This window comes from Varanus komodoensis, unplaced genomic scaffold (assembly GCF_004798865.1).
Source record: "Varanus komodoensis strain SLA01 unplaced genomic scaffold, ASM479886v1 scaffold21, whole genome shotgun sequence".
In the NCBI taxonomy this organism is placed as follows: Eukaryota; Metazoa; Chordata; class Lepidosauria; order Squamata; family Varanidae; genus Varanus; species Varanus komodoensis.
The window spans coordinates 9,534,332-9,557,778 of NW_025335589.1; the positions used below are offsets into that span (position 1 = coordinate 9,534,332).

The 23,447-nt window shown below is 40.2% G+C and overlaps 1 protein-coding gene across 4 annotated transcripts in view; it reads left to right on the forward strand.

Annotated features, from left to right (window-relative positions):
• TMEM131L (transmembrane 131 like) overlaps positions 1-23,447 on the forward strand; it is an 82,147-nt gene that overhangs the window by 18,756 nt on the left and 39,944 nt on the right. For 3 of the 4 annotated variants that reach the window (XM_044430627.1, XM_044430625.1, XM_044430626.1), the window contains exons 4-7: positions 15,366-15,434; positions 16,660-16,783; positions 17,773-17,889; positions 21,575-21,685. In XM_044430627.1, the coding sequence (XP_044286562.1) occupies positions 15,366-15,434; positions 16,660-16,783; positions 17,773-17,889; positions 21,575-21,685 (421 nt within the window). The remainder of the gene's footprint in view (positions 1-15,365; positions 15,435-16,659; positions 16,784-17,772; positions 17,890-21,574; positions 21,686-23,447) is intronic. The other variant, XM_044430628.1, reaches the window with a different exon arrangement.

The window sequence follows — 23,447 nt, forward strand, 5'->3', positions numbered from 1 at the left end:
GGTGAATGGCTTTACAAAATAAAAGCAAGCAGCCAAGTTTGGCACTTTGGCTGGAATAGAATGGAGCAAGCGAGTGGAGCAGAACAGTTGGGTTTGGAATAAGGTGTTTTAAGATAACAAGGTCTCTTTGGCCACATTAAAGCACAATGAATGAGCCTTAGGCCTGTGAACTCCTCTTACCTCTCTTTTCCAGTGTGGCTATAGGGAAGAAAACCAAAGCTTTCACTTCTGTTTTCAGATAACTACAGTTTGTCATTCTGCCCAGATCTTGACAAATGAAGCTTAGAGTTAACTATTTTTAATCTTGATGCCATTTGACATTATTTCTGAACTCAGAGAACCTGGCTTAGTCTTACTGTGATGTACATGAAACAATCCAAAGATATAAACCATGATTTGGAGTCAGCTTTTTTTCTTGGATCTAGATGTAATGACAAATCCTAGTTAGATTTTATCCTTGTAGTTTCACTGGAGGGAGTAGGAGGAAGTGCATGAGCTTGAGGCTTTTGCATTTGTAATACCAGTGAGGTGTGGTTGTTAGAATGTTGGACCAAGCACCTGAGTCCTGTTTAGACCTGTAATGACTGGGTGACTTTGGTCAGTCACAGACTCTAAGCCTGATCTACCTCAAGGGTTGTTGTTGGAAAGGAGAACTTCGTAAACTGCCCTGAGTTCTGTGTAAGAGGAAGGAAGGGTATGCATGTAAAATAGCAGCTGCCGCCACCGATATAACCTACTGACCCAGGTCATTGTGATTAACAGAACCTCCAATTTGGAAAGACAAAAAGCTGATATTTACCTTGTTTAATAACCCAGATATGAATCAGGGCTATGCATGCTTACTCAAGAATAAAGTAAAATAATTGCATGTAGGTATAGATTAGATGCACATTTGGTTTTGCAAGTCTTACTCTTAAGCATATTAACAACAATATCTGTGACAAACACAGTGGCTCTAATGTAAATATGGTATTGGAGGAATGAAATAGCTAGTTAGAAAAGCCATGTAAGTAAATAAGGTTAGTTTTTTAATTGTGCTAAGCTGCAAAAATGAGATTCCTGGTTCAGCCTACTTTCTGCTTGTGGTGGCAGTCATAGTCTAGCCTAAGGAGGTTACCTAATGTATGGTAACTTGCTGCATGAAATATGCCAGCCTGAGAAGGGCTAGCTGTGTGTTGAAAGGCTTTTCCACACAACATTGTTGTTTGTCACTTTCAAAGCTTTATTCCTGGCAAGTATTGACAGAATGGCGTTGAAGGGCCTCTACTTGACCAGCTCCTTGACCCCTGGCTCACAAGCTTTGTTGCTGTTAACTACTTTTCTTTGGTGCCATTTTGATTTCTGTTACAGTGTTTCCACTTTGAGTGTGTTGCTGTTCCCATTGTTTATGGCTTGCCCATCAGTCAGATTACAGCTAGTATCCTCTTACCTTTTACAGTATTAGTACAGATAACATGAATTTTCAAGTGCTCAGAAAAATGTGTGTGATAGCTTGCTTTTTATTAAAGGTATATACTTGATTTTTCTGTCCTTCCTTGCAGTTTATACTTATTTCCATTGAATGTATTATTATATAATAAACTTCAGCCTTGTCAACTAGTAGCACACTGGTGAAGAAAAGAGGATTTCTGCTGGGCTTGCTCCCATGATGTGGGAAAAAGAGCAACAAATTCTAAACATGTCATACAGGTTCTTAATATAGGAATTCTCAGACCATGTTGTATTAAATGAGAAACAGAGACACAGAGCACACTGTTCATTGGAGACATAGTGTTCCTCTTTCTAATTTATTCTAGAAGATGTCTGAGGAACCCTTCTCAAGGCAAAAAAATCAGTGCGCAACACATTAATACATACATGCCATGCAATACATTTTATTTGGCCAAAATGTTACAATTAATGTTGCAATAATACATTTCATATAATGTAAATTGAAGCTATTTGTGAATGCATTAAAGAACCCATTTATTACTTAGTACCTAAATAATACTAAATTTACTGAATGCACACGACATTTTAGTAAAACATCACTAAGAAACAATATGAAGAATTATACTTCATTTTAATGACTTGGATATGTGTGGGTTTTGCCACACAAAGAGCTTACAGTTTCAATTTAATCACAAGTATAAAGTATCACGTTGAACCCCTGGATGGTTCTCATGGAACTCTGGGGTTCTGGGGAATGCAGTTGGAGTACAGGAAGCGCAAGGAGACTGTTCTGGGTTGGAAACCAAGCCTGGGTGTAACAGGGCCCTAATGCTTCTCCCTCAGTTCCAACCTTGACTGGGGCCCATGCACTCTCTATTTAAATTGCCAAATGGCAGGGGTGGAAGGAGATCCCCAATGGGACTGAATAATGGGGGCCTGAATTTTTTTGTTTATTATATTTATATCCCTCCTTCTTCCTTTCAGGGAACTCCAGGTACCTTACGTAATCTTCCTCCTCCAGTCCATTTTATCCTCACATCAACCCTGTGACTGTTCTGACTGTAGTCGGTGACCAGCTCAGAGTCACTCAGTGAGCTTTTTGTCCAGTGGGAACTAGAAATTGAATCTGCAGGACCCTGGTCTCACACTCTAGCCATTATAATACACTGACTCTCATTAGAGTAAAATTCCCTGCACTTATTCATTTATTTCAATTTGTATACCGCTACAATAGCCATACCTGGGTTCTCTGTGCAGCTTGCAACAATTAAATGACAGAACATTCTAAAATCAATGACATTAAATCAACATGTTCAAAACATATTAGCAGCAAAATTAAAATGTAAAAACCTAATATATAAAAATTAAAATATTACATAAAACATTTGAATGAAACAAACTAAAATCAACTAAAAACCTGAAATAAGTTCAACTGAAATCAAGTCACCACTTAAAAACAGTATGAACAATCTAGTCCAACAGATAGTGACTGACACAGCTTCCCATTCTGTGGCTATGTCATGTCAACTTGAACTCACAGGGTGACTTGTTTGTGGGCAGCAAGCAACCAGCAAACCCATGGGTTACTCTAGGGCTTGTTGTAGGCATGATGGGTTGTTATGACTTCCAGACCCAAGTGACTAACCCCATTGTGGATACAGGAAACCAGTGAGTTTGGCAAGAACAGCAAAATCCATTTGACACTTTTTCCAAGCTCACCTGGCCACCACTAATGACAGCTGTTCCACCAAGTTCCAGTTGGCACTGCCTCCCCAACACTGACTGCAAACTCCTTTTGCAAGCTATGGCTTGTTTTCTATTGTTTCCTCCCCCAGAGACAGCTTTTTACAGTCTCTGCATGATAGCCAGTGACAGCCTCTTCCAAATGTCCAAGTGTTCACTACTGGTTGCGTGTGTATGTGTGTCTTTGGCCTCTGACAGTTCTGCTATTTTTTAAAAAATGCCAGTTGATCATACTTGTGCAAGTGGGCAATTTCAGCTGTCATAAATGTGCAGCCTTACTTTGTCAGCACCCCAGAAGGCTCAAAATACAAACAGAACCATCCATGGACATTGACAAGGCAAGAGTACAAATAGCTTGAGCTGTTGCTTTCCTTCTCATTTGACAGCTGTCAAACAGTGAGCTGACAAGAGGCAAAGTCTCTAGAGTATCTTCTCTGAGAAAAGGGAATGCTGTGCTGATCACCCTCTTCCCAGTGTGAACCTGTAGTTTTTTCTTTTGTTTTTGATCTTGGACATGGCTTGTCTAGGTGTCCATCACCTGTTCCACCCTTTTCCAAGACTCTAGGTGCTTGGGAAAGCAGAATAGGTTAAGTCACCCCATTTTTTTACACAAAAGGTTTTGACAGTTGTAAAATTGTAATTGCCTCTTTAAAACATGGTTTCCGTTAGGGCAAATCAGGAACAGGGACATATGCCTATCTCATGGTTGCAGTAGGGAGAAAAGACAAGGCGGATTGCTGCATTATGAGAACTCATTTGTTGATGAACCGATGGTAGGTTCTTGTGTTGTAGGAAGTGGCAACTGAGCCACTCAGAGACAGCAGCAATCAGTCAGTCAGTCAGTCAGCCAGCCAGCCAGCTAGCTGTCCTTGGCATGCTTGCACACAGCGTAGAATCTTGCCTGGACATTGTCTATTGTCAAAGGTGTATTCATGGACATTGACCAAATGTGGGTACATATTGATTGCATTGTGCATATGTAACAGTTGTCAGTTGAGATGCAAAGCAGCAAAGGGTTCCTTCCCCTGCAAAAAAGGAGGTGTTGCATATATCTTTCCCTTTCTGGCATGATGCTCTAGTTTCTTAGTATTGTATTCCAGAAAGTGCACTTTCTTATCTTTAATCCTATCTAGCAAATTTGAAATTTTTTGCCCTCTTGCACTCCAAAATGCTCCCATTTGCTATATAAACCTGTGAAGGGCTATACTTTTTTAGTATTATAGTAGAAATTCTTCACCTTTGTACCATTCCAAATCTATGGTATAGTTTGAACTTTCTGTGTTTAGTGCATCAGTCAGTAAATTTCAAAATTAGCCTTGAGAGCTTATGAGCACTTGAGCTTTTTACAAACCTCAAAATGCTTAAGTGTGTATGTCAAATAACAACTCGAGCCTAAATGCTGTTGGCTAGATACTCTGAGCTCTATCTTTGCCATGAAGACCCCATGGACAGTACCAAAAGGCAAAAAGCTATGACGCCGGAAGATGAGCCCCTCAGGTTGAAAGGAGTCCAATATGCTACTGGGGAAGAGCAGAGGGCTAGTACTAGTAGCACCAGAAAGAATGAAGTGATTGGGTCAAAGCCAAAAGGACATTCAGTTGCAGATGTATCTGGGGGTGAAAGAAAAGTCTGATGCTGCAAAGATCTATACTCCATAGGAACCTGGAATATAAGATCCATGAATCAAGGCAAGCTGGATGTGGTCAAACAAGAGATGACAAGACTGAACATCGACATCTTAGGAATCAGTGAACTAAAATGGACAGGAATGGGTGAATTTAATTCAGATGACCATCAGGTATACTACTGCACACAAGAATCCCTCAGAAGAAATGGAGTAGCCTTCATAGTCAATAAAAGAGTAGGAAAAGCAGTAATGGGATACAATCTCCAAAATGACAGAATGATTTCAGTTCGAATTCAAGGCAAACCATTCAACATCACAATAGTCCAAGTCTATGCCCCAACCACTGGTGCTGAAGAGGCTGAAGTTGACCAGTTCTATGAAGGCCTACAACATCTTCTAGAATTAACTCCAAAAAATGATGTTCTTATCATCATGGGGGATTGGAATGCTAAAGTAGGAAGCCAAAAGATAACTGGAATAACAGGCAAGTTTGGCCTTGAAGTACAAAATGAAGCAGGGCACAGGCTGGTAGAATTTTGTCAAGGGAATATGCTGGTCATAGCAAACACTCTTTTCCAACAACCCAAGAAATGACTCTACACATGGACATCACCAGACGATCAACAGAAATCAGATTGACTATGTGCTCTGCAGCCAAAGATGGAGAAGCTCTATACAGTCAGTAAAAACCAGACCAGGAGCTGACTGTGCCTCAGATCATGAGCTTCTGGTTGCAAAATTTAGGCTTAAGTTGAAGAAAGTAGGGAAAAGCACTAGGCCACTCAGGTATGACCTAAATCATATCCCTGATGAATATACAGTAGAGGTGACAAATAGATTTAAGGAATTAGATCTGATAGACAGAGTGCCTGAAGAACTATGGACGGAGGTTCGCAACATTGTACAAGAGGCAGCAACTAAAACCATCCCAAAGAAAAAGAAATGCAAGAAAGCAAAATGGCTGTCTGAGGAAGCTTTACAAATAGCTGAGGAAAGAAGGGAAGCGAAAGGCAAGGGAGAAAGAGAAAGATATACCCAACTGAATGCAGAATTCCAGAGAATAGCTAGAAGAGATAAGAATGCCTTCTTCAATGAACAGTGCAAAGAAATAGAAGAAAACAATAGAATAGGGAAGACCAGAGATCTCTTCAAGAAAACTGGAGATATGAAGGGAACATTTCATGCAAAGATGGGCATGATAAAGGACCAAAATGGCAGGGACCTGACAGAGGCAGAAGAGATTAAGAAGAGGTGGCAAGATTACACAGAAGAACTATACAAGAAAGAGCTTAACATCCCTGACAACCACGATGGGGTGGTCACTGACCTCGAGCAAGACATCCTGGAATGTGAAGTCAAATGGGCCTTAGGAAGTCTGAGCAACAATAAAGCTAGTGGAGGCAACAATATTCCAGTTGAGCTATTCAAAATCCTAAAAGATGATGCAGTAAAAGTGCTACACTCAATGTGCCAGCAAATTTGGAAAACTCAACAGTGGCCACAGGATTGGAAAAGGTCAGTTTACATTCCGATCCCAAAGAAGGGCAATGCCAAAGAATGTTCAAACTACCGCACCATTGCACTCATTTCACATGCTAGCAAGTTATGCTCAAAATTTTACAAGCTAGGCTCCAGCAGTATGTGGACCGAGAACTACCAGAAGTACAGGCAGGATTTCGAAGAGGGAGAGGAACTAGAGATCAAATTGCCAACATACGCTGGATCATGGAGAAAGCTAGGGAGTTCCAGAAAAACATCTACTTCTGCTTCACTGTCTATGCTGAAGCCTTTGATTGTGTGGATCACAACAAACTGTGGCAAGTTATTAAAGAGATGGGCGTACCAGACCATCTTATTTGTCTCTTGAGAAACCTATGTGCGGGTCAAGAAGCAACAGTGAGAACTGGACACGGAACCACTGATTGGTTCAAAATTGAGAAAGGAGTTCGGCAAGGCTGTATACTGTCGCCCTGCCTATTTAACTTATATGCAGAGCACATCATGAGAAAGGCGGGGCTAGATGAATCACCAGTTGGAATTAAGATTGCTGGGAGAAATATCAACAACCTCAGATGTGCAGATGATACCACTCTCATGGCAGAAAGTGAAGAGGAACTAAAGAGCCTCTTGATGCGGGTGAAGGAGGAGAGCGCAAAAGTTGGCTTGAAACTCAAGAAAACTAAGGTCATGGCATCCGGTCCTCTCACTTCCTGGCAAATAGATGGGGAAGAAATGGAGGTAGTGACAGATTTTATTTTCCTGTGCTCCAAGATCACTGCAGATGGGGACTGCAGCCAAGAAATTAAAAGACTCTTGCTCTTGGGGAGGAAAGCTATGGCAAATCTAGACAGCATATTAAAAGCAGAGACATCACCCTGCCAACAAAAGTGCGTATAGTTAAGGCTATGGTTTTCCCAGTTGCAATGTATGGCTGTGAAAGCTGGACCATAAGGAAGGCTGAGCGCAAAAGGATTGAGGCCTTTGAATTGTGGTGCTGGAGGAGACTCCTGCGAGTCCCTTGGACCGCAAGGCGATCAAACCGGTCAGTCCTAGAGGAGATCAACCCTGACTGCTCTTTAGAAGGCCAGATCCTGAAGATGAAACTCAAATACTTTGGCCACCTAATGAGAAGGAAGGACTCCCTGGAGAAGAGTCTAATGCTGGGAACAATAGATGGCAAAAGAAGAAGGGGATGGCAGAGGATGAGGTGGCTAGATGGAGTCACTGAAGCAGTTGGTGTGAGCTTAAGTGGACTCCGGGGGATGCTAGGGGACAGAAAGGCCTGGAGGAATGTTGTCCATGGGGTTGCAATGGGTCGGACACGACTTCGCGACTAACAACAACATTGTTCACCAAGTTTTTTCCTTTTAAAATTTCCTTCTGTATCTTCTCTGTTCTGTAAAATGGAATAATTCATGGTTGCAGAAGTGTATCACATTGATGGAAATGACACGAAGTACAAACCAAGTATTTTAATAGTACTCTTGGTCACTTGTGTATTTGGACACTCTTCCACTTTGAGGGTATTACAGTGGAAAGGTGCCTTTTGGATTTTCTGCACTGGATACAATTATGACTTTTGCCAGCCCTGGGCTTGGATAGGTTGATAGCTGGGATCTCCCCATGCCCCTGTTCCATAGTTAGCATAGATATTCACCAAAAGCAGTGGCATAGCATCCAGCTTGAATTGTCATTAATATTCCTTGTATCTAAAGATAACATTTTATAGGATTGGTTCCTTTTGTCTTCTCTGTTGACAGATTTGTGTCAGTGTCTACATTCAGATGATAAAAACTCAGATCAGTAAGCCATGATATGCATGAATTTCATATACTTGCATGCTGACATTTCCCTCCTCTTTTCACATGAAAATACAGTTAATCATAGCTTTCTGTTACTTCTGAGTAAGCAACTGTGATTTGACAGCTTCCAAACAAGCCAGGATATGAGAAGCTCTGGTTAACTGTATATTTTGGCTTCTTAAGCTGAGATTTGATTGTCCAGACTAGCCCATCAGAAACTGAAGGTCAGGACTGGCAGTGTCATACCATTTTGATAAGTACATTATTCAGCTTAGGACTAATAAAGGGAAGGAATAATTTTCTTTGCCAGTTTTAACCATGTCTCTGTTTCTGTGATGTCCCAGAAAGAATATGCATATTTCAGGTGAGAAAATTAAATATATTTTCTTATTTAGCATAAGGATTAGGGTTTTTCCCTGGTGTTTCAGCTTGATTTACTAGTTGAAACATTGTCTTGGATGAAATCATTCTGAGGATGAATATCTAAGATGACGAAATCTCAGAACACAGTGCACATCTCAGATGTTGAGTAAGAATCTTCTGATTTCTACACTAACCATCACTTCTGTGTTAACAACAATGCTGTCTGGGTTTCTGAAATACTGTATAATTGCTCTCTTAATAGGCTTTATTATTATTTAAGTCCACCTTTATAATGTTAGCAGCAAGATTTTGATAAGTGTAAACAACTTCAGGGTGTACCCTGGGTAGATTTCTGAATGCTAAATGTTGCTCTTTTTTCAGCAGTTATATATTATGCTTGTTTCAGGCTTTAGTATACTATGAAGGTGAGTGCTAAATGATACAAAATATGTTTTATAAACTATATTTGAAGCAGGAGGTACTAAAATTACATCATTCAAATCTACTACAAGTCTTGAAATTGTTTGGCTGTTATATTTATTGTTAAAATATATCATTGGAATAATTTGGTGGATTGAGAGTCTTTTTGATCATATGAGTGAAATGTTGCCCTCAGTTGGCAGGTTTATCTACATATGTGAATAGTGTGGGGGGAAATTAACAAGCTAATAGTGAGGTCACATAGAAATGAAATGCAAAAAGTTCCAAAGATCGTCTGGAAAGGCCTTTCTTCCTATACTGTTGCTTTTGGGGATGAGTTGGTGGTGACTCAAGAAAGAGCCTTTTTGGTAGATGCTTCCAGCCTCTACAGCTGCCTCTCAGGGGAGACTAGATTGCTTCCTATTTGATGCCCTTTGAGAAAATTATACAGCCCACTGGATAATTGCTGGGGTCCAATGAATATTTTCTAGAACCAACCCCATCAAGCTACTGCTTCAAAGTGTCTCCAGTTCCGAACTCATGGAGACAATCCAAAAACACCATCCTCGATGATATCAAAAGCTGCCAAAAGGGTCGGATCAGCAGTCATGCACCTTCTCTCCCCTGCAAGAGATTATCTGACAGAGCTGATTCTGTCCCAGTTCCTAAGCAAGTGTGGCATATACAGTTTGGTCCCTGTGGACAGCATGGTTGTCAGGGTTAAATAAGAGCAGTGGAAGCATGCAGCTGTTCTGCATTGCAGCATTACAGGCACTCCTGCAGTACTACAAAGACATTTTTTATACAGGAAGGGGGTAGGTGAAGAAACAGTCGAGCAAACAACTCAGGTATTTAGAAAGCAAGCCCCAATTAATTCAGTTGACTGTTGGATATAAAACAAATCCTCGCTTTAGTAAACCATGTTTTGCCGTTATGTGTGAATGATGAATTAAGTAACAGTTCAGGGGTCTAAGCCTTGACAGTGCTTTTTTCATCATTAATTTACTTCAGCTTTTGATTGCTGCACCTTTCTAGAATAATTTCAAGGTTTACTAGAAGAAAAAGTATTCACTTATTCATGTTAACATATTTCTGTTATATTGAAAAGTTTCACCTGAACTGTTATAGACTATATTTTGCTATCTGCCAAGTCTGCAATATTTCATTTAAGAAGAAACTGTAAGGGTCAAAATCTCTTTATAAATAGGCAACGGTACTTTTAAAACTATGTATTCTAATTGGTGAGGTGAACAGTGAGTGGTTAAAATAATTTTTAGGGCATTAAAATTGGATTACATTAACAGGTACAATGAGGAATGTGGTTGGATGTAATGATGTTTAGCAAGTGTTTTCACTTCCTCTTAGAATTTTTGCAACTACACTAGTTCCTTTCAGTCTCTCAGTTTCTGTTGAGATGAGCTAACTTCTGTATGTGCATGAATTGCTCCTCAACATGTGCATGTACGAGCTGAAATGTCAGAGCTCTGTTTGTGAATTTGTAAAAAGAGCTGCCTAATTTCAAACTACTCAAACTATTTAATTTGAACAAAAGGAGTCTTCAGGCCAATTACTAAGTTAATATAAAATCAGTAATACATGTGTTGATGGGATCCTGAGTTTGCAGCTGCTGATTGTGTGTGTGTGCACGCGTGCGTGCATGTGCACAGGCAGGGAGGAGCTTTCAACAATCCTGCAGTACTCATGCCCTACTTATATACATAATTCCTTGACATTGGTTTCTGCACTGCTGTTTTTCTCTCTGATGAATGACAGTGAAAAGCAAAACCACCTCTGGTTTGCCTAGTGCAGGTAAAATCTTGCTACTGTTTGTTTTCTCTTCCCTAGTTATTAAAAATCAATGTATTTCTGTATGTACCAATGATGACGAGCACACATGCCCAATTTTTAAAAATTTGTCCTCCCCAGAGCAGCATAGCCAGGTCCTCCAGGAAGGAGAAGGATAGTTGCTTTACTGCAGATATTCCCCAAGCCACAGATGGTAGTCACAGTCTCAGGTGCCACCCTTGGAAACAGCAGGTTGCCATCCCCTCGTTCGCTCCGTCCCTCCGTCCCTCCCTCCCTCCCACACCTCTGGCCTCAATATCAGGCAGGCAGTAAATCTGGACAGCTTCGTATTGGACTTGGTAAGGAAAGAGGCAGGTAAGGAAGGGAGCTTGGGCCACAACATTGAAGTGTGCATCTGTATCAGAAAAGTCACCATCAGATACCCTGAATATAATTCATTCTGGATCAAGTGACCTTTTCCCCTCTGTCTACATTTCCAGTGCCTCACCTGATCCCTCCTCCTCCTCCTCCTCCTCCTCCTCCTCCTCCTCATCTTCCCACTTATGTTTGATGTATGTCTCTACCCACTTACCTGTGCAGGCAGTTCACGGAGGCAAAATTGTCCTATTTCAGGGCTATGTGCTCATTATCAGTCTGGTTACAATGGTCCATTATTTGGGCAAATAGATACAAAACCAGTAGGACTGTCCATTCCAGTGTCATGGAAGGATTGGGTTTTCTTATTTGTTTCCCATAATCTGTAATGAAGCATTTTGATGATAATTCTTCTTCTCTGAAAGTGGAATCCAAAGATGTTTCTGTTACTGGAGTAGTAGCAGCAATAAATTAACAGCAACAAGAGTAACAGAATGTTGTGGTATAGTGTTGCTCCTTACATCCAGTAAAATCAATGCGGGTGTAGTGTAGGTTGTTCAGCTGCAGAAGCTTCTCCAGCTGCAGAACTAGCCTTGGAAATGTGAGTGGAACAGGCCGAACCTAAATGAATACATGGGAAAGAACTGGAAAAACAGCAGGCTCAGGCACTCAGTGACATGTACTGCCGCTGGCAGCATGCCTCCTCTTGCAATTCAGTCTAGGGCCAGGCTCCTGCTTCAAGTTTGGGGTAGGACCTGTGTTATTACAACAAATAAAGTACCTGCAATATTAAACCTCTGGGAATTATTAAACCTTGGCTAGAATTACTCAGTGAAGATAAAAATAAGCTGACAAGTATGCTTACTGTTGGGGGGGGGGGGTTTAATACAGTTTTTATTTCTTGAGATTTTGGAAAGCAAAAAACCTGTTGTGTCATCAAACGTTTCTGGTTTTTTGAAAGAGCAAGTATATAGTTGAGCAACTGTTTTTAAAAAGCCACAAAGACCTGGGCATATTTATTCAGAAGCAAGCCCCACAGTATTCAGTGGAGCTTGCTGTCAGGAGAGTCTACCACATATTCCAGGCTATAAGATGACCCTTGAAACTGGAAATAGCAAACCAAAAATTGGTGATCATCTTTTATGCCAGCTGAAAAATTCCCTTGGTTGCCTTTCACATCACATTGGCAGCCTTGCCATGGACATGCACCTGGTCCCTTGCCAGGGAGGGGGACAGCACCCCAGGTTGGGCGAGCTGCAGCAGTGGCTGGGAAGGACAGCATTTTCCACTCCGGGGGAGCTCCTCCTGTGTCTCATCGCGAGCCTCCCGAGTCCGGTGCCCACCCCACCTGCCCTGGTGCAGGGGGAGGGTGCCGCTGCTGCTGCACTGTTCTGTGCCAGCTGTTGGAAGGGAAGCATTCCCCACCCAGCTGTCTGTCTGGATTCTTCAGCTGACAAAAAGCTGTATATGCAGCATATAAGATGCCCCATGAACTGAAAATAGCAAAGCAAAAAATGGGGGTTGTCTTATATGCCCGACATATGGTAAACACCAGAAACAGCCCAAAATATCAACTTTGTCTTATATATGAGTTGCCTTATATGCCAGGATATACAGTATGTAGGATCACTACCTTGCATTACAAAGCTTATACGTGTCTGCTGAAAAGCAAGTTCCATTGAGATCAGTGGGCTTTTCCCCAGATACATGCATGTAGCTTTGCAATTTATTTATTTATCAGATTTATATCCCACATTTTTATTTTAAAGAACTCAAAGCAGCTTACATCATTATTCTCCTCCTGCTGCTCTCAGTCTGATCCCCACAAAAACAACCCTGTGAGGTAGGTTGGGCCCAAATCACCCAGTTGGCTCCATGGTTAAGCAGGGAGTAGAACCCAGGTTGTTTGACTCCCAGACCCTCCTTCTTAACTACTACCCTGCAGTAGCTCTAGACTCTTCTGCAATAATTCTTATTAAGAATGAAACAATAGTATAATAGTAGAGGGTAAAGTGCACAAAAGTGTAACAATAAATACACATGGAAACATAGTAACAGAGCAAGTCAGAAGGGTCCTCCCCGGCCATCTAGTCTGACCCCTGGCTCCAGCCGGCTCCACTCATGACATGCCCATCATGTGCATAATGCCAGATTAAAGTCAGATGAGGTTGGGGTAGACTTTTGAGAGAATGCCAATTCTGTGAAGCCCCCGCAAATGCACTTCTGTCAACTTTTGTTTGGGTTTTGAGTAAGCACACTCGTGGATATTTTATAAAATTATTTTGAAACGTATTAATATAATTGATACTCTCTCACCTTTGTTCTTGTGTCTACCCTCTTCAGTTTCCCTTTCACAGTTTCCATTTCACATAAAAAGCAATTATAAAACAAAATCTCATTTAAGAGCACTGCTCTTGCAGCAACTGTTTGAGAAGCTTCTCTATTTTTTGTATTCCTTATAAGGTCTGAAAGTGCAATACATTTCTGTTGTATAACCAGTTAATAGATCAGATGATTACCTTTAAATATTTTTTTTTTTTGTGAAGCAAAATGCTAAACATTTGTGTACACTTACCTCTTTTACTTCTGGAATACTATTCAGTTCCTTGAGAGAAGGAAAGTGATGGACAGGCAGGTCTTACTTTTAAAAGTAGATGGAGCCAAGATCGATGTGTATAAGCACTTTGATATTATAAGTGGGGAACTTTAAACTTCTCAAGTTTCAAAAGTGTTCTGAGCAAAAACATGAGATTTTTGCTTTGCCAATCTTTTAAATTCTTGGCTAATCTTTAGTTCATTCAGAATGGTGAGACTTCATATTTTTGAGGTCTTCTTCCAAACTCTGAATTAAATTTTGGAATCCAAATAAATAGATGCTAAGAGCCAAACTGGATAACACAGCAGGAGGTCCTTGGACAGAACTTTGGACTCTTCTTTGTCGTTGCTACTTTTTAATAGCAAGCAGCCAGGAGAATGTATGAATCAAAGTCTGGCCACCCCCCCCCCCCCCACCAGCAGTCTAACCCTTCCTCCCACTTCTGTCTGTCAGTGAAGAAAACAAAAAGGTACAATGTACCTGTACATTTTCTTGCATGGGGCAAAGCAAGTTTTTGGTGCATGTGTGTGTGTGTATGCACCAAAAACGTTTAGATCAGGAAAAGAATGTGAGGAAGTTTTATCCCTTCCTCAGTGCCTCAGCCCCCTTCCAAATTGTGGGCTTCCTGTAATTGGATCTCTCTGCAGTAAGCATGCAGAATCCCAATAAGTAGATAATGTTGTCTCAGGTGGTTCTTCACTCACTTCCAGCAGTGCTGTCAGACACTTTACTCATCAGAAGGCTTTTCCGAGTTCAGTTCTTATTAGACTAAGGAAGGCTGCCTGTGTGCTCTAATTCCAAGTCATGCTCCCTGTGATTATCAATAAGTATCACTAGGCAGATTGTTGTGTTTTGGCAAGTGATGATATGGAAAGTGTTCTTCAATATTCATTTTCTTGTCCTTTTCTGTAAAAGTTGGAAAAATTGTGCTTTCAGCTTTAGAATTTAATTGAGGTCTGTTTGTTTAACAGTTGTTTTTGTGAAAATTAGGTAACATTTTGTAGCAATATATGCATTATGCTTTCATAGGGCATATTTCCATTAATGGGCTCTTAGATAGGTTTTCTGTATTTACTTTGCCTAAACATACCAGGTCCTTTCAGGTATGCAAAAATCCAGTTTCTTCTACAAGTAAGAAGGAGTACAATTGCTTTGCTTAGCCTCACCCCCAGTGCACACATGGGATCTTGCAGGTATTAGTGGATATGGCATGAACATCTCAGACGTGAAGCTTCCTTGCATACTTTATGCAAGGAGTCCTCCATCTGATCGAAAATCCTGTGCTACCAGGCTTCTAGATCACACGGAGGCCAGTTTGTGTACAGCGGAACATGAAGAGAAAATCCCTCCCTTCAACAGACCTTTGCTTATGTGTCTTCATAATATTTAGACTGAAGCTACAAGAACATTTGACAGTACTTTTTGACAGTTAATCTTGAATTTTGGTGCTTCCTTCACATTCTCAGCATTAAGTTTCAGTAATATAACTTGCATTAGATATTTTAGTATACATCTAGATATAAGCTTTCAAATCTTTTGTGAAAGTAGGCATAGTAGGACTATGAAATGTTGATTAAATATAGCAATATATTATTGGATTCAAGAATTTGTGTAAACTGACAATTTGAATACAGGGATACAAAAAATGGCATGACACTAATTTTAACTATTTTTAACTTATTTTGCATAAAATTACTACAATTACTTTTTCTTTCTTTTTCAGCTTGTCCACAAAAATGCCTAATGGGAGTCTCATCCATTTTCATCCCTCAATTCTCCATTTTGGAATGCAGTGAGTATTTTGTATATTTAAACAATAAATGAATAACTATCAAGTTATTTATCAAAAAAATGTGTTCTTCTTGTCCCAGCCACTTTGTTGCTTGAGCACATATGGTTTACTGGCCAAGTAACACTAAAGCATTACTTTCCATTACTTTCCATTACTTACTTTCCATAAGCCTGGTTAAATCTTGGGTTCATGTGTTCCCCTTCTCTGGTATGGTATCCTCTTTCTTCGTTTAAACTGACCCATTTATTCCATTATGTCTAAACCAGACCTAACTCTGGATATTTTAAACTATTATTTACTGAAACAAGCCATGATCAGAAAACAAAATCTTGGTTCAGATGTAACACACTGTGGCTGATTTAAACGAGGAAGCTGGTGTTTCTCACCTTCTGTTTGCAGCTGTGCCAGAGAAAAAGGGAGGGGGTAGAGAAGCCGGAGGCGCACCTAGTCTTGCTGAGGTAGTGCTGAACCTATGGTATGGTGGGGGTTGGGCCACTGAATTGCCTTCTGGGAACCAGATGACAGCAGGGATGGGCCCCCTTTCTTCGACATCAGCTGGCTCCTTTCCCTTTCTCTTGTGTACTGACTGATCATGCCATGCTCTTTTTTGCACAGAGAAATGGAAAGAAGCCTCCAGCAAGTGAAGTGTCAAGTGTGGCACCAACTTTGCTCCTCTCTTGCCTTTCCCAGTCGGTTTCGCTCCCTCATCTCCCATTACTCCTGTCAAGGAAGGCAAGGGGGGAATGAAGCAAATTCATCCTCAATTTCAGCAAATGCTGGTTGAGGAAGCAGCACAGTCCTTCTCAAATCCCCTCTTCCTACTCAGAAGGGGTGGAACTTCAGAGAGAATGTGGAGTCTTGCTTTCACTGGCTGGATGGGATGGTCCAGTGTGCTGAAATTAGTCCATGGCTCAGGTTTTCCCATTCTTGGTATGGGTCACATCTAAACCAGTCTGCTGCTCCTTCTAACTATACTGATACATTAACATAACAAATAAGGGTGACTGAGGTATGCTCATGTCATACCAAGCCATGGTTTGATTCTTTGTCTGTACCATCCCAGCACTATTGTTTATACAATTCTCTCGGAGCTAAACTGTGTATAGGATGATACAATTTTGTGGTGTCTTGAACACTCTTTGTTTGTATCGCAAGTGGAAAGTATTATCTGGGTGCTTTCCCCCATACTGTTATAACAATTCTGTCCTCTTTTGTTTTCCCCTAGGTTACTGGGACTGCCTAAAGCTAAAATGCTATATGCATACAATCCTAGTAGGGATAGAGATGTTATAGTGAATTCAGTGTTTACAGCTACTAGACATTTTCATGTGTCTCCTGTTCATAGCAGGGTGAGTGCTGATGTACTTTTGGAAACTATGCTGTGGCAAGGTGCCAGAGTTTCATGCTTTCGTTGGCCTGAAGCATTAGTTAACTGGTTCTTCTTCCCTGCTTTCCCAGCCATTAGCTTTTCTTGATCTTCCAGCTTATTTTTATTAGGTCTGAGCTGAATGTTCCCCCACATATATTTTCAGTACAAGAAACAGCTTTCAGCCCCTCCGAAATAGCACACACAAAAGCTTTCTTCTCTGAAGTCAGTTTGTGCCTTTTACCACTCCAGTTGGCTGCAGCTTCAGTCGCATTTGTTTGAAAATTAGCCTCATAACAGTGACACTGTCACGGATTCCACCAGATTCATCCACCTGACAGTGTCGCTTGTCTAGAAAAAACATACATAGGAAGTTGCCTTACACTGAGTCAGGGTTTTGGGCAGAAATTTTTCAGGCCTTATCTGGAGATGCCAGGAATGTAGTAAACATATGGTAGAACTTCCATGAGTCAAGTATATTTGCAGTCTTGAACTATGGTCTTGCAAATAACTTGTACAAATGAATTACAGTAGATCTCTTGTAACAGTGACAGTGGTTTTATTAGTCTGGACCATGTTTAGTTGCTAACTATGACTGGAAGCCTTTAATTGTATCTTGAAGCGGGAGGGAGCATATGAGCCTGAGACTAGCGGCTGCTACTGCCTGCAGTGCTAGGGCATGGTTTAGTGGTGCATCTGAACCCAGATGCCATCTCTGCTGTGATCCTTTGTGGGAGAAATAGAGTAACCATGTTTAGCTCTTGGCCATAGAAAGGGAGCCCAGTGCTGCTGATAGCTGCTCCTTACTGTTTTTCAGGCTACATGGAGGGCGGTGTAAGGAACTGTGTGGGACTAGGTCTGAGGTAGTGGGGCAAGGAGTGGGTGGTGACCCTCCTTTTAATTTTAACGTCTATAATAAATTTATTGCTATTTAAGTTTATTGAACATCAGACACTTTTATTTTATCTGTAGGTGATTCCAGCAATGGGGAAAATTTATTTCAGAGTACTGTTTCTTCCAATAGAAGAAGGCAGTTTTGAAAGTTCATTATTTATAAATACCTCATCTCATGGAGTATTTTCATATCAGGTAATTTATTATTCACCAGCTTGAGATTTAGAAGATACTTGTTTTCAAATGATGTCATAGTGGGAAAAATAGGAAACTGCCAATTTTTCTCGGGAATTATTAAGTAAGACTTGAAGAGAGCATCACCGTGTACAAGGGACTAAAGTCTAAAGATGTCTGTCTTTCTGGTTTTCTACTGCCTCTAGGGATTTTTTTACTTTTACACTGGAGAAGAGGCAACTGAGTGGCTTCTCTCTCTGGTAGTTGATCTCAGATGTTTGCACATAATTTTCAAAGAAGCATTTGTGAACTGAGATTTTGGAGAGGGGGGATGTTTGGACTTGGAGTGTTTTAGGGTGCAGTTTTATACACAACTTGCCTGGAAGTAAGTACACTAATAAACTCAGTGGGGTTTACTTCCAAGTAGACATGCATAGAATTGCATTATTGCTTGAAAATCCTAAATGGTTTTTTTAAAGGAGGTAGTGTGCTGTTTACTCCTGCCAAATTTGAGGATAACAGCTTAGAGGCACCTAAGATCCCAAAGTATGGGAAAAGGTGTATCAGTTTTACAGCTAACATTCATAGACTTACTGTGGTGTGCTACCAGAAGTTGGGATAGAGAAATAAAGGAAAAAGGGCATTATCTATTGAGTGGATTTTGGAGCATGTTTGATTTGCTAGAGCTAGTGTGGCACAAACGCTTTCCAGTCTTGAAGCCTGGCATGATGAGTCCCCTACTCTGCTGCAAAGGAAAAACCCTCTTTCCCATCAGTGTAATGGGGCGGGGTGGGGCCTGGTTTTATTTAATTGCATTTTACTTTTTATTTAGTCAATGCATATGTTAGCTATCCTTGAAGGCTAACAGTCTTCAGAAGGCAAGCATACAATCCTATATCAATATGAGTTTGTAAAATTTTTAAATGAACTTTAAAATGAATCAGCAGCAACAGCAGCATATATAATAAAAACCTTTCACTCACAAGTCAAGGAAAACAAATAAGTTTTAAAAACCCTCTGCAAAACAGCACAAAAGGAGAAGGCTGTATACTTCTTGAGAGGGAGTTACAGAGATGTGGTTCACATCGAACAACAAATGGTTTGTTGATTCATAGATGTTTATTATGTGTGAACCCAAAACAATGGGTTAATTATGTGTTATTAACCATGAACAACCTCTAACAAGAAATCATGCTTTGTTGTTCAGTTGACAACTGAGAGTGTTTTAACTATGAATTGTCATTATGTGCAGACCCAGAATTGTGGGTTGTTGAGCCAGGCTATGGAAGCAGTGCACAAGAATGGTTTAAAAAAATCCCTTCATAACCCGACCACTGTCTGTTTACGTGCTAGTACTACACTGGCACGAAGGCATAGGAGGTGCAGGAAGGGAAGTGAGCGGGTGAAAGAGAAGGACCACTACGCAGTGTCTTGTGCACAACAAACCATGGTTTATTTGATCATCTACCAGATAAGCCCTGTAAAAGGCAACAAATACGGCTTAAATAAACCATGATTAGTGTTTGTGAAACAGACAGTTGCTTCATTTGTAGCCCATCCACAAAAGGGTTATATTGCATTTTTCATTATTTTAGTAGTGTAGAACTGCTTGTACTTGCTGGTTCTGTGTGTACTAGTTGGGGATTTTGAAGCAGTGTTTACATTCAGTTTAAAGTGGTTTGTAGTAGAGAATTTCTTATTGCAGTGGATGTTGTACCATCTATATATTTGTCTTCAAAACTTAAGATAACTATGAGTAGTTCTTTGAACATTGAAACATTTGTAAATGAAAAATTTGAATCAACATGTAGTCAGGCATTCAAAAAAAGAAGCCAAGTTACTGGACAACTTGCACAATCCCCCTACATCGTATGAAAGCCCTACATGCAGCATATGAAAACACTGTTGGTGCCTTTTTTGTTCATCTTCCGATGTTTTAATAGCCAAATATTTTGTAGTCTAGTTTCTCTGAGTCAAAAATGGTCAGCTACACTTCTATTAAAAACTCACAGACAAGTAGGCAGATTTGTATTTTATCTTCCTTTATATAGCTTCCTCTCAAGTGCTCTGTAAAAGTCCAGTATATTTTTATGATAGTCCTATGAGGCAGTGGCATTTACTAGAAGAGGAAGGAACTATCACTAGTGATGACTGGACAAGGGGATTTCTGGAACGCTGATAATTTTGTCCTGTATATGCCTCCTTCCCTTCAGAGTAAACTGATTTCCAAGGAGCCGTGGGAGGCTACCTCAGCAGAAACTGCAAATGGAATCTTTTTTTCTCTTTCAGGGATCTTACCTAGAAAGCTATTATCCCATGAGAATACATATTCATCAAAATAGGAGAAATGAATTTGAATATACATATATTTCAAATGACTTTCCTTAGCAATCTTTATCTGGAGACTTCAAAATGTCATTTTGAAATTCTCTGTACATTTTAATAACCATCTTGTTTTTGATATGCTACATAAAGGACCAAATGAATATGTATTCTGACATTTATTTTCTCAGATGTGATATAGCAGATTTGGATGAAAAATAATATTTTTACAGTGTAGTGTGACATAGTTTTAACCTGATAATCCAGTTGTGCTCTGTTCATACTGTTCATAAGGCACGCTCTGAGTAAGCCCGGCCACCTGCCATCCACCTTCTTTCAGCATTTTTTCAGGAGTCTGCAAATAATCCTTTGTCCATTCAGGGTAATGGCAGAAAGCATTGTCCTTGCTCTCAATTGGCTTTGTGATGTCATTCTGTAGCCAGAAATTATTCATTACAGGTTGTTACAGTGTTTTCACACTGACTGTCATCCAAAGCTGCCTGGGATCATATAATCAAAAAGAAATACCACTTTTAAAAGTTGCTGAAGCTGCAGTGAACAGGCACAAAAGGCTGTAAACATTTTTGGATGCCTTTGTGCACTGAAAATGTTTCTGTGACAGGTTTTGCATGATATGGCAACCCATCAATGGGAAACTAGCTGCCGTGGGTTGTTGTGTCATGTGATCATGGATCATTTCCCACCCAGGTGGCTTATTTGTGGACAAGCTGACCTCTCAACCCAAGGCTTGTTGAAGGAGCTCTTTGATCCATGATGGATTTTCATATTATCCAAGCCCATTGTGGGTTCAGGGAAGTAGTGCGTAAGCTGCTTGGATAGAGTGACAAGTATCTTTTGCTTCTCTTGCCTGCTTGTTCAAGCCACCACAAATGACAGTTTGTCTAACATGCCCAAGTGGCTCATTGGAGGAGCTGTCATTAGTTTGGCGCTCTGCATAACTGAATATGTGCATTTGGGGGGTAATTTTAAAAATTGCTTATTTGTTGGTTTTCCCAAGTTGCACAATTACACAAATTGGGAAATTAAACAAATTGTCAAAATGGGAAGGCTTGCCTGAGCTATGTCGTGGTAAGTACCTGTTTTTCAAATTTTTGTAAAGCATCAAATGTATGCAGATTCATGGTTGCATATTCTCTGTCAAAGAACAAATGAGAAAATGTGCCAGAGTGTTTGTCATGAAAGTAGGATCTCAGGCTAGGTCGCCATGTTATGTGAGCTTCTCTTCTACAAACATTTGCCACTGACTACTGAATAGTTTTAACCTGTTTCTGTTGATGTACACTAGCTACTGTGTGCTGTAAGAAGACGTTCAGTTTTTGTTGGAATTGTTTGGAAAGAGTCAATATCTGCTGTTTTGAACCAGGTCTTTGGAACAGGAACTTCAAGGACAATTTCAGAAGAGTCTAGAAAGCAGTTAGCAAATACTTATTTACTACTTCCACATATCAACAGTATCCAGATCTCACAAGCACTGGTATGGTATACTTTGGAAACAAATATTAAGTTACCATTACGGACAGTATGGTGTTTAAAAAAAATCAAACTTGTACCTCAGCCTCTTGCATAATACTAAACATAATATATGTGACTAACCACTAGAACCTCAGCTCTCCTGCATGCAAAGTTTTTGTTGCACTTCTCCTTAATTTACTCATGGTTATCTCCCAGCACAATTTGTCTAAATAAATGTGCCACCTTGTACCGTAGCTCAACCATTTTCTCCTGTACCCAAAAAGGTAGTCTGTGTGTGGACTTCAGGTTTGGAATATTTGAAAATGAGTAGCTCAGTCAGTGCTGAATTGTTCTGAATTGTGGATCCATGCAACTTGCTCTGTGTGGTCTCCGTTATTTTAGTACAGCTTTCAGCATAATCCTATGAACATTTACACAGAAAAAAATCCTGGAGTTCCAGCATTCCCTAGTCAGTATAGCTGGTTGGGGAAATCTGGAAGTTGTCTAGAAGTACGTAAGCTTGTACCCTTACTCTATCTTTCTGTCACAGTGAGATGCTCCCTGATTGTGATCCAGCTCCCTGATTTACTTTTCTTTCCCCCTTTATCTATACTAAGACATCTAAACTTGTCCTGAAATTCCCAGTTTTCTACATAATTGAAGTAAATACTGATCTTACCTCACAGATCTGCTTTATCTAGTATGGCCCTGAAATATTAGGCCAGCTTGAAGATATTCTGAGGCAAACTGTTGAGTAAAAATGAACACCATAACCTTAATTTAATTTGTTACTTGGGAAGCAAGTGATGACCTGTCACTGCTCCAAAGCTGCTGTGTGTGGAATTGCTGTAACATTGATAGTAGAGAATGGAGGGCCATACGCTTTACTTTCCTCGAGTGAAAAAAAATGGGAACAGTTGAAATAAGAGAGACTACTGGTATAGGTATTGGTAAATGAATCAATATGTTTTTCAGATTAGTTGCTTTATTTATTTTATTTTTCTTACGCAACTTATGTACCATTGAATACCATACGATCCCTAAGAATTTTACATAAAAATAATAGGATACAATATGAAAGCATTTACCAATACATTAAGAATGTTATGGAAATAGCCAAGGCAATGCCTGAATAGACAGGCATGCCTTGAAGAAGCACCTGAAGCTCACTACAGTTCCTGCCTGTCAGACCACACATGGGAAAGGATGCCATTACTTGACAATGCACTGTTGATCTTGGGACAACTAGAAGGACCTCATCAGAGTTCAAGAGTTGATGTGATGAATATGAGGAGCATAGTCGGTTAGATATCCTGCTCCAGTGTTGCTCAGTGCAGAAAATCTGAAAGTGTCTCCAGAGCTAATAAGTAGCCAGAGCGGTTCTTTTAATACAAGCACTAGCTGCAGCTCTCAGATCACATGCAAGGGCAGCACAATACTGAGGGAATTCCCATACTCTAATCTTTGAGGAAAACTATCCATTTTATATTACTGTTGTTAGAATCATCAGGCAAAGTAAAATTGCCTTGAAGTCTGTAGCTGTGCATTCAGCTAGTTGTTCAAATTCATATATGAAAGAACAAAACATAAGGGTATGATTTGTATCCTGAAAACTGAGCTTCCAAGTTTGCAAATAGGAAACGGCTTTATAATAATAGACTAGAGTTGTGGGTTGCTTGAATAACTTCTAGGCAAGAATCAAGTTTATTCTGACCCTGAAAACTGGGGATGTTACTCATAAGCACTTGTTTGAGCTACTTTTTGTTGCTTTTGCCTTAGGACAC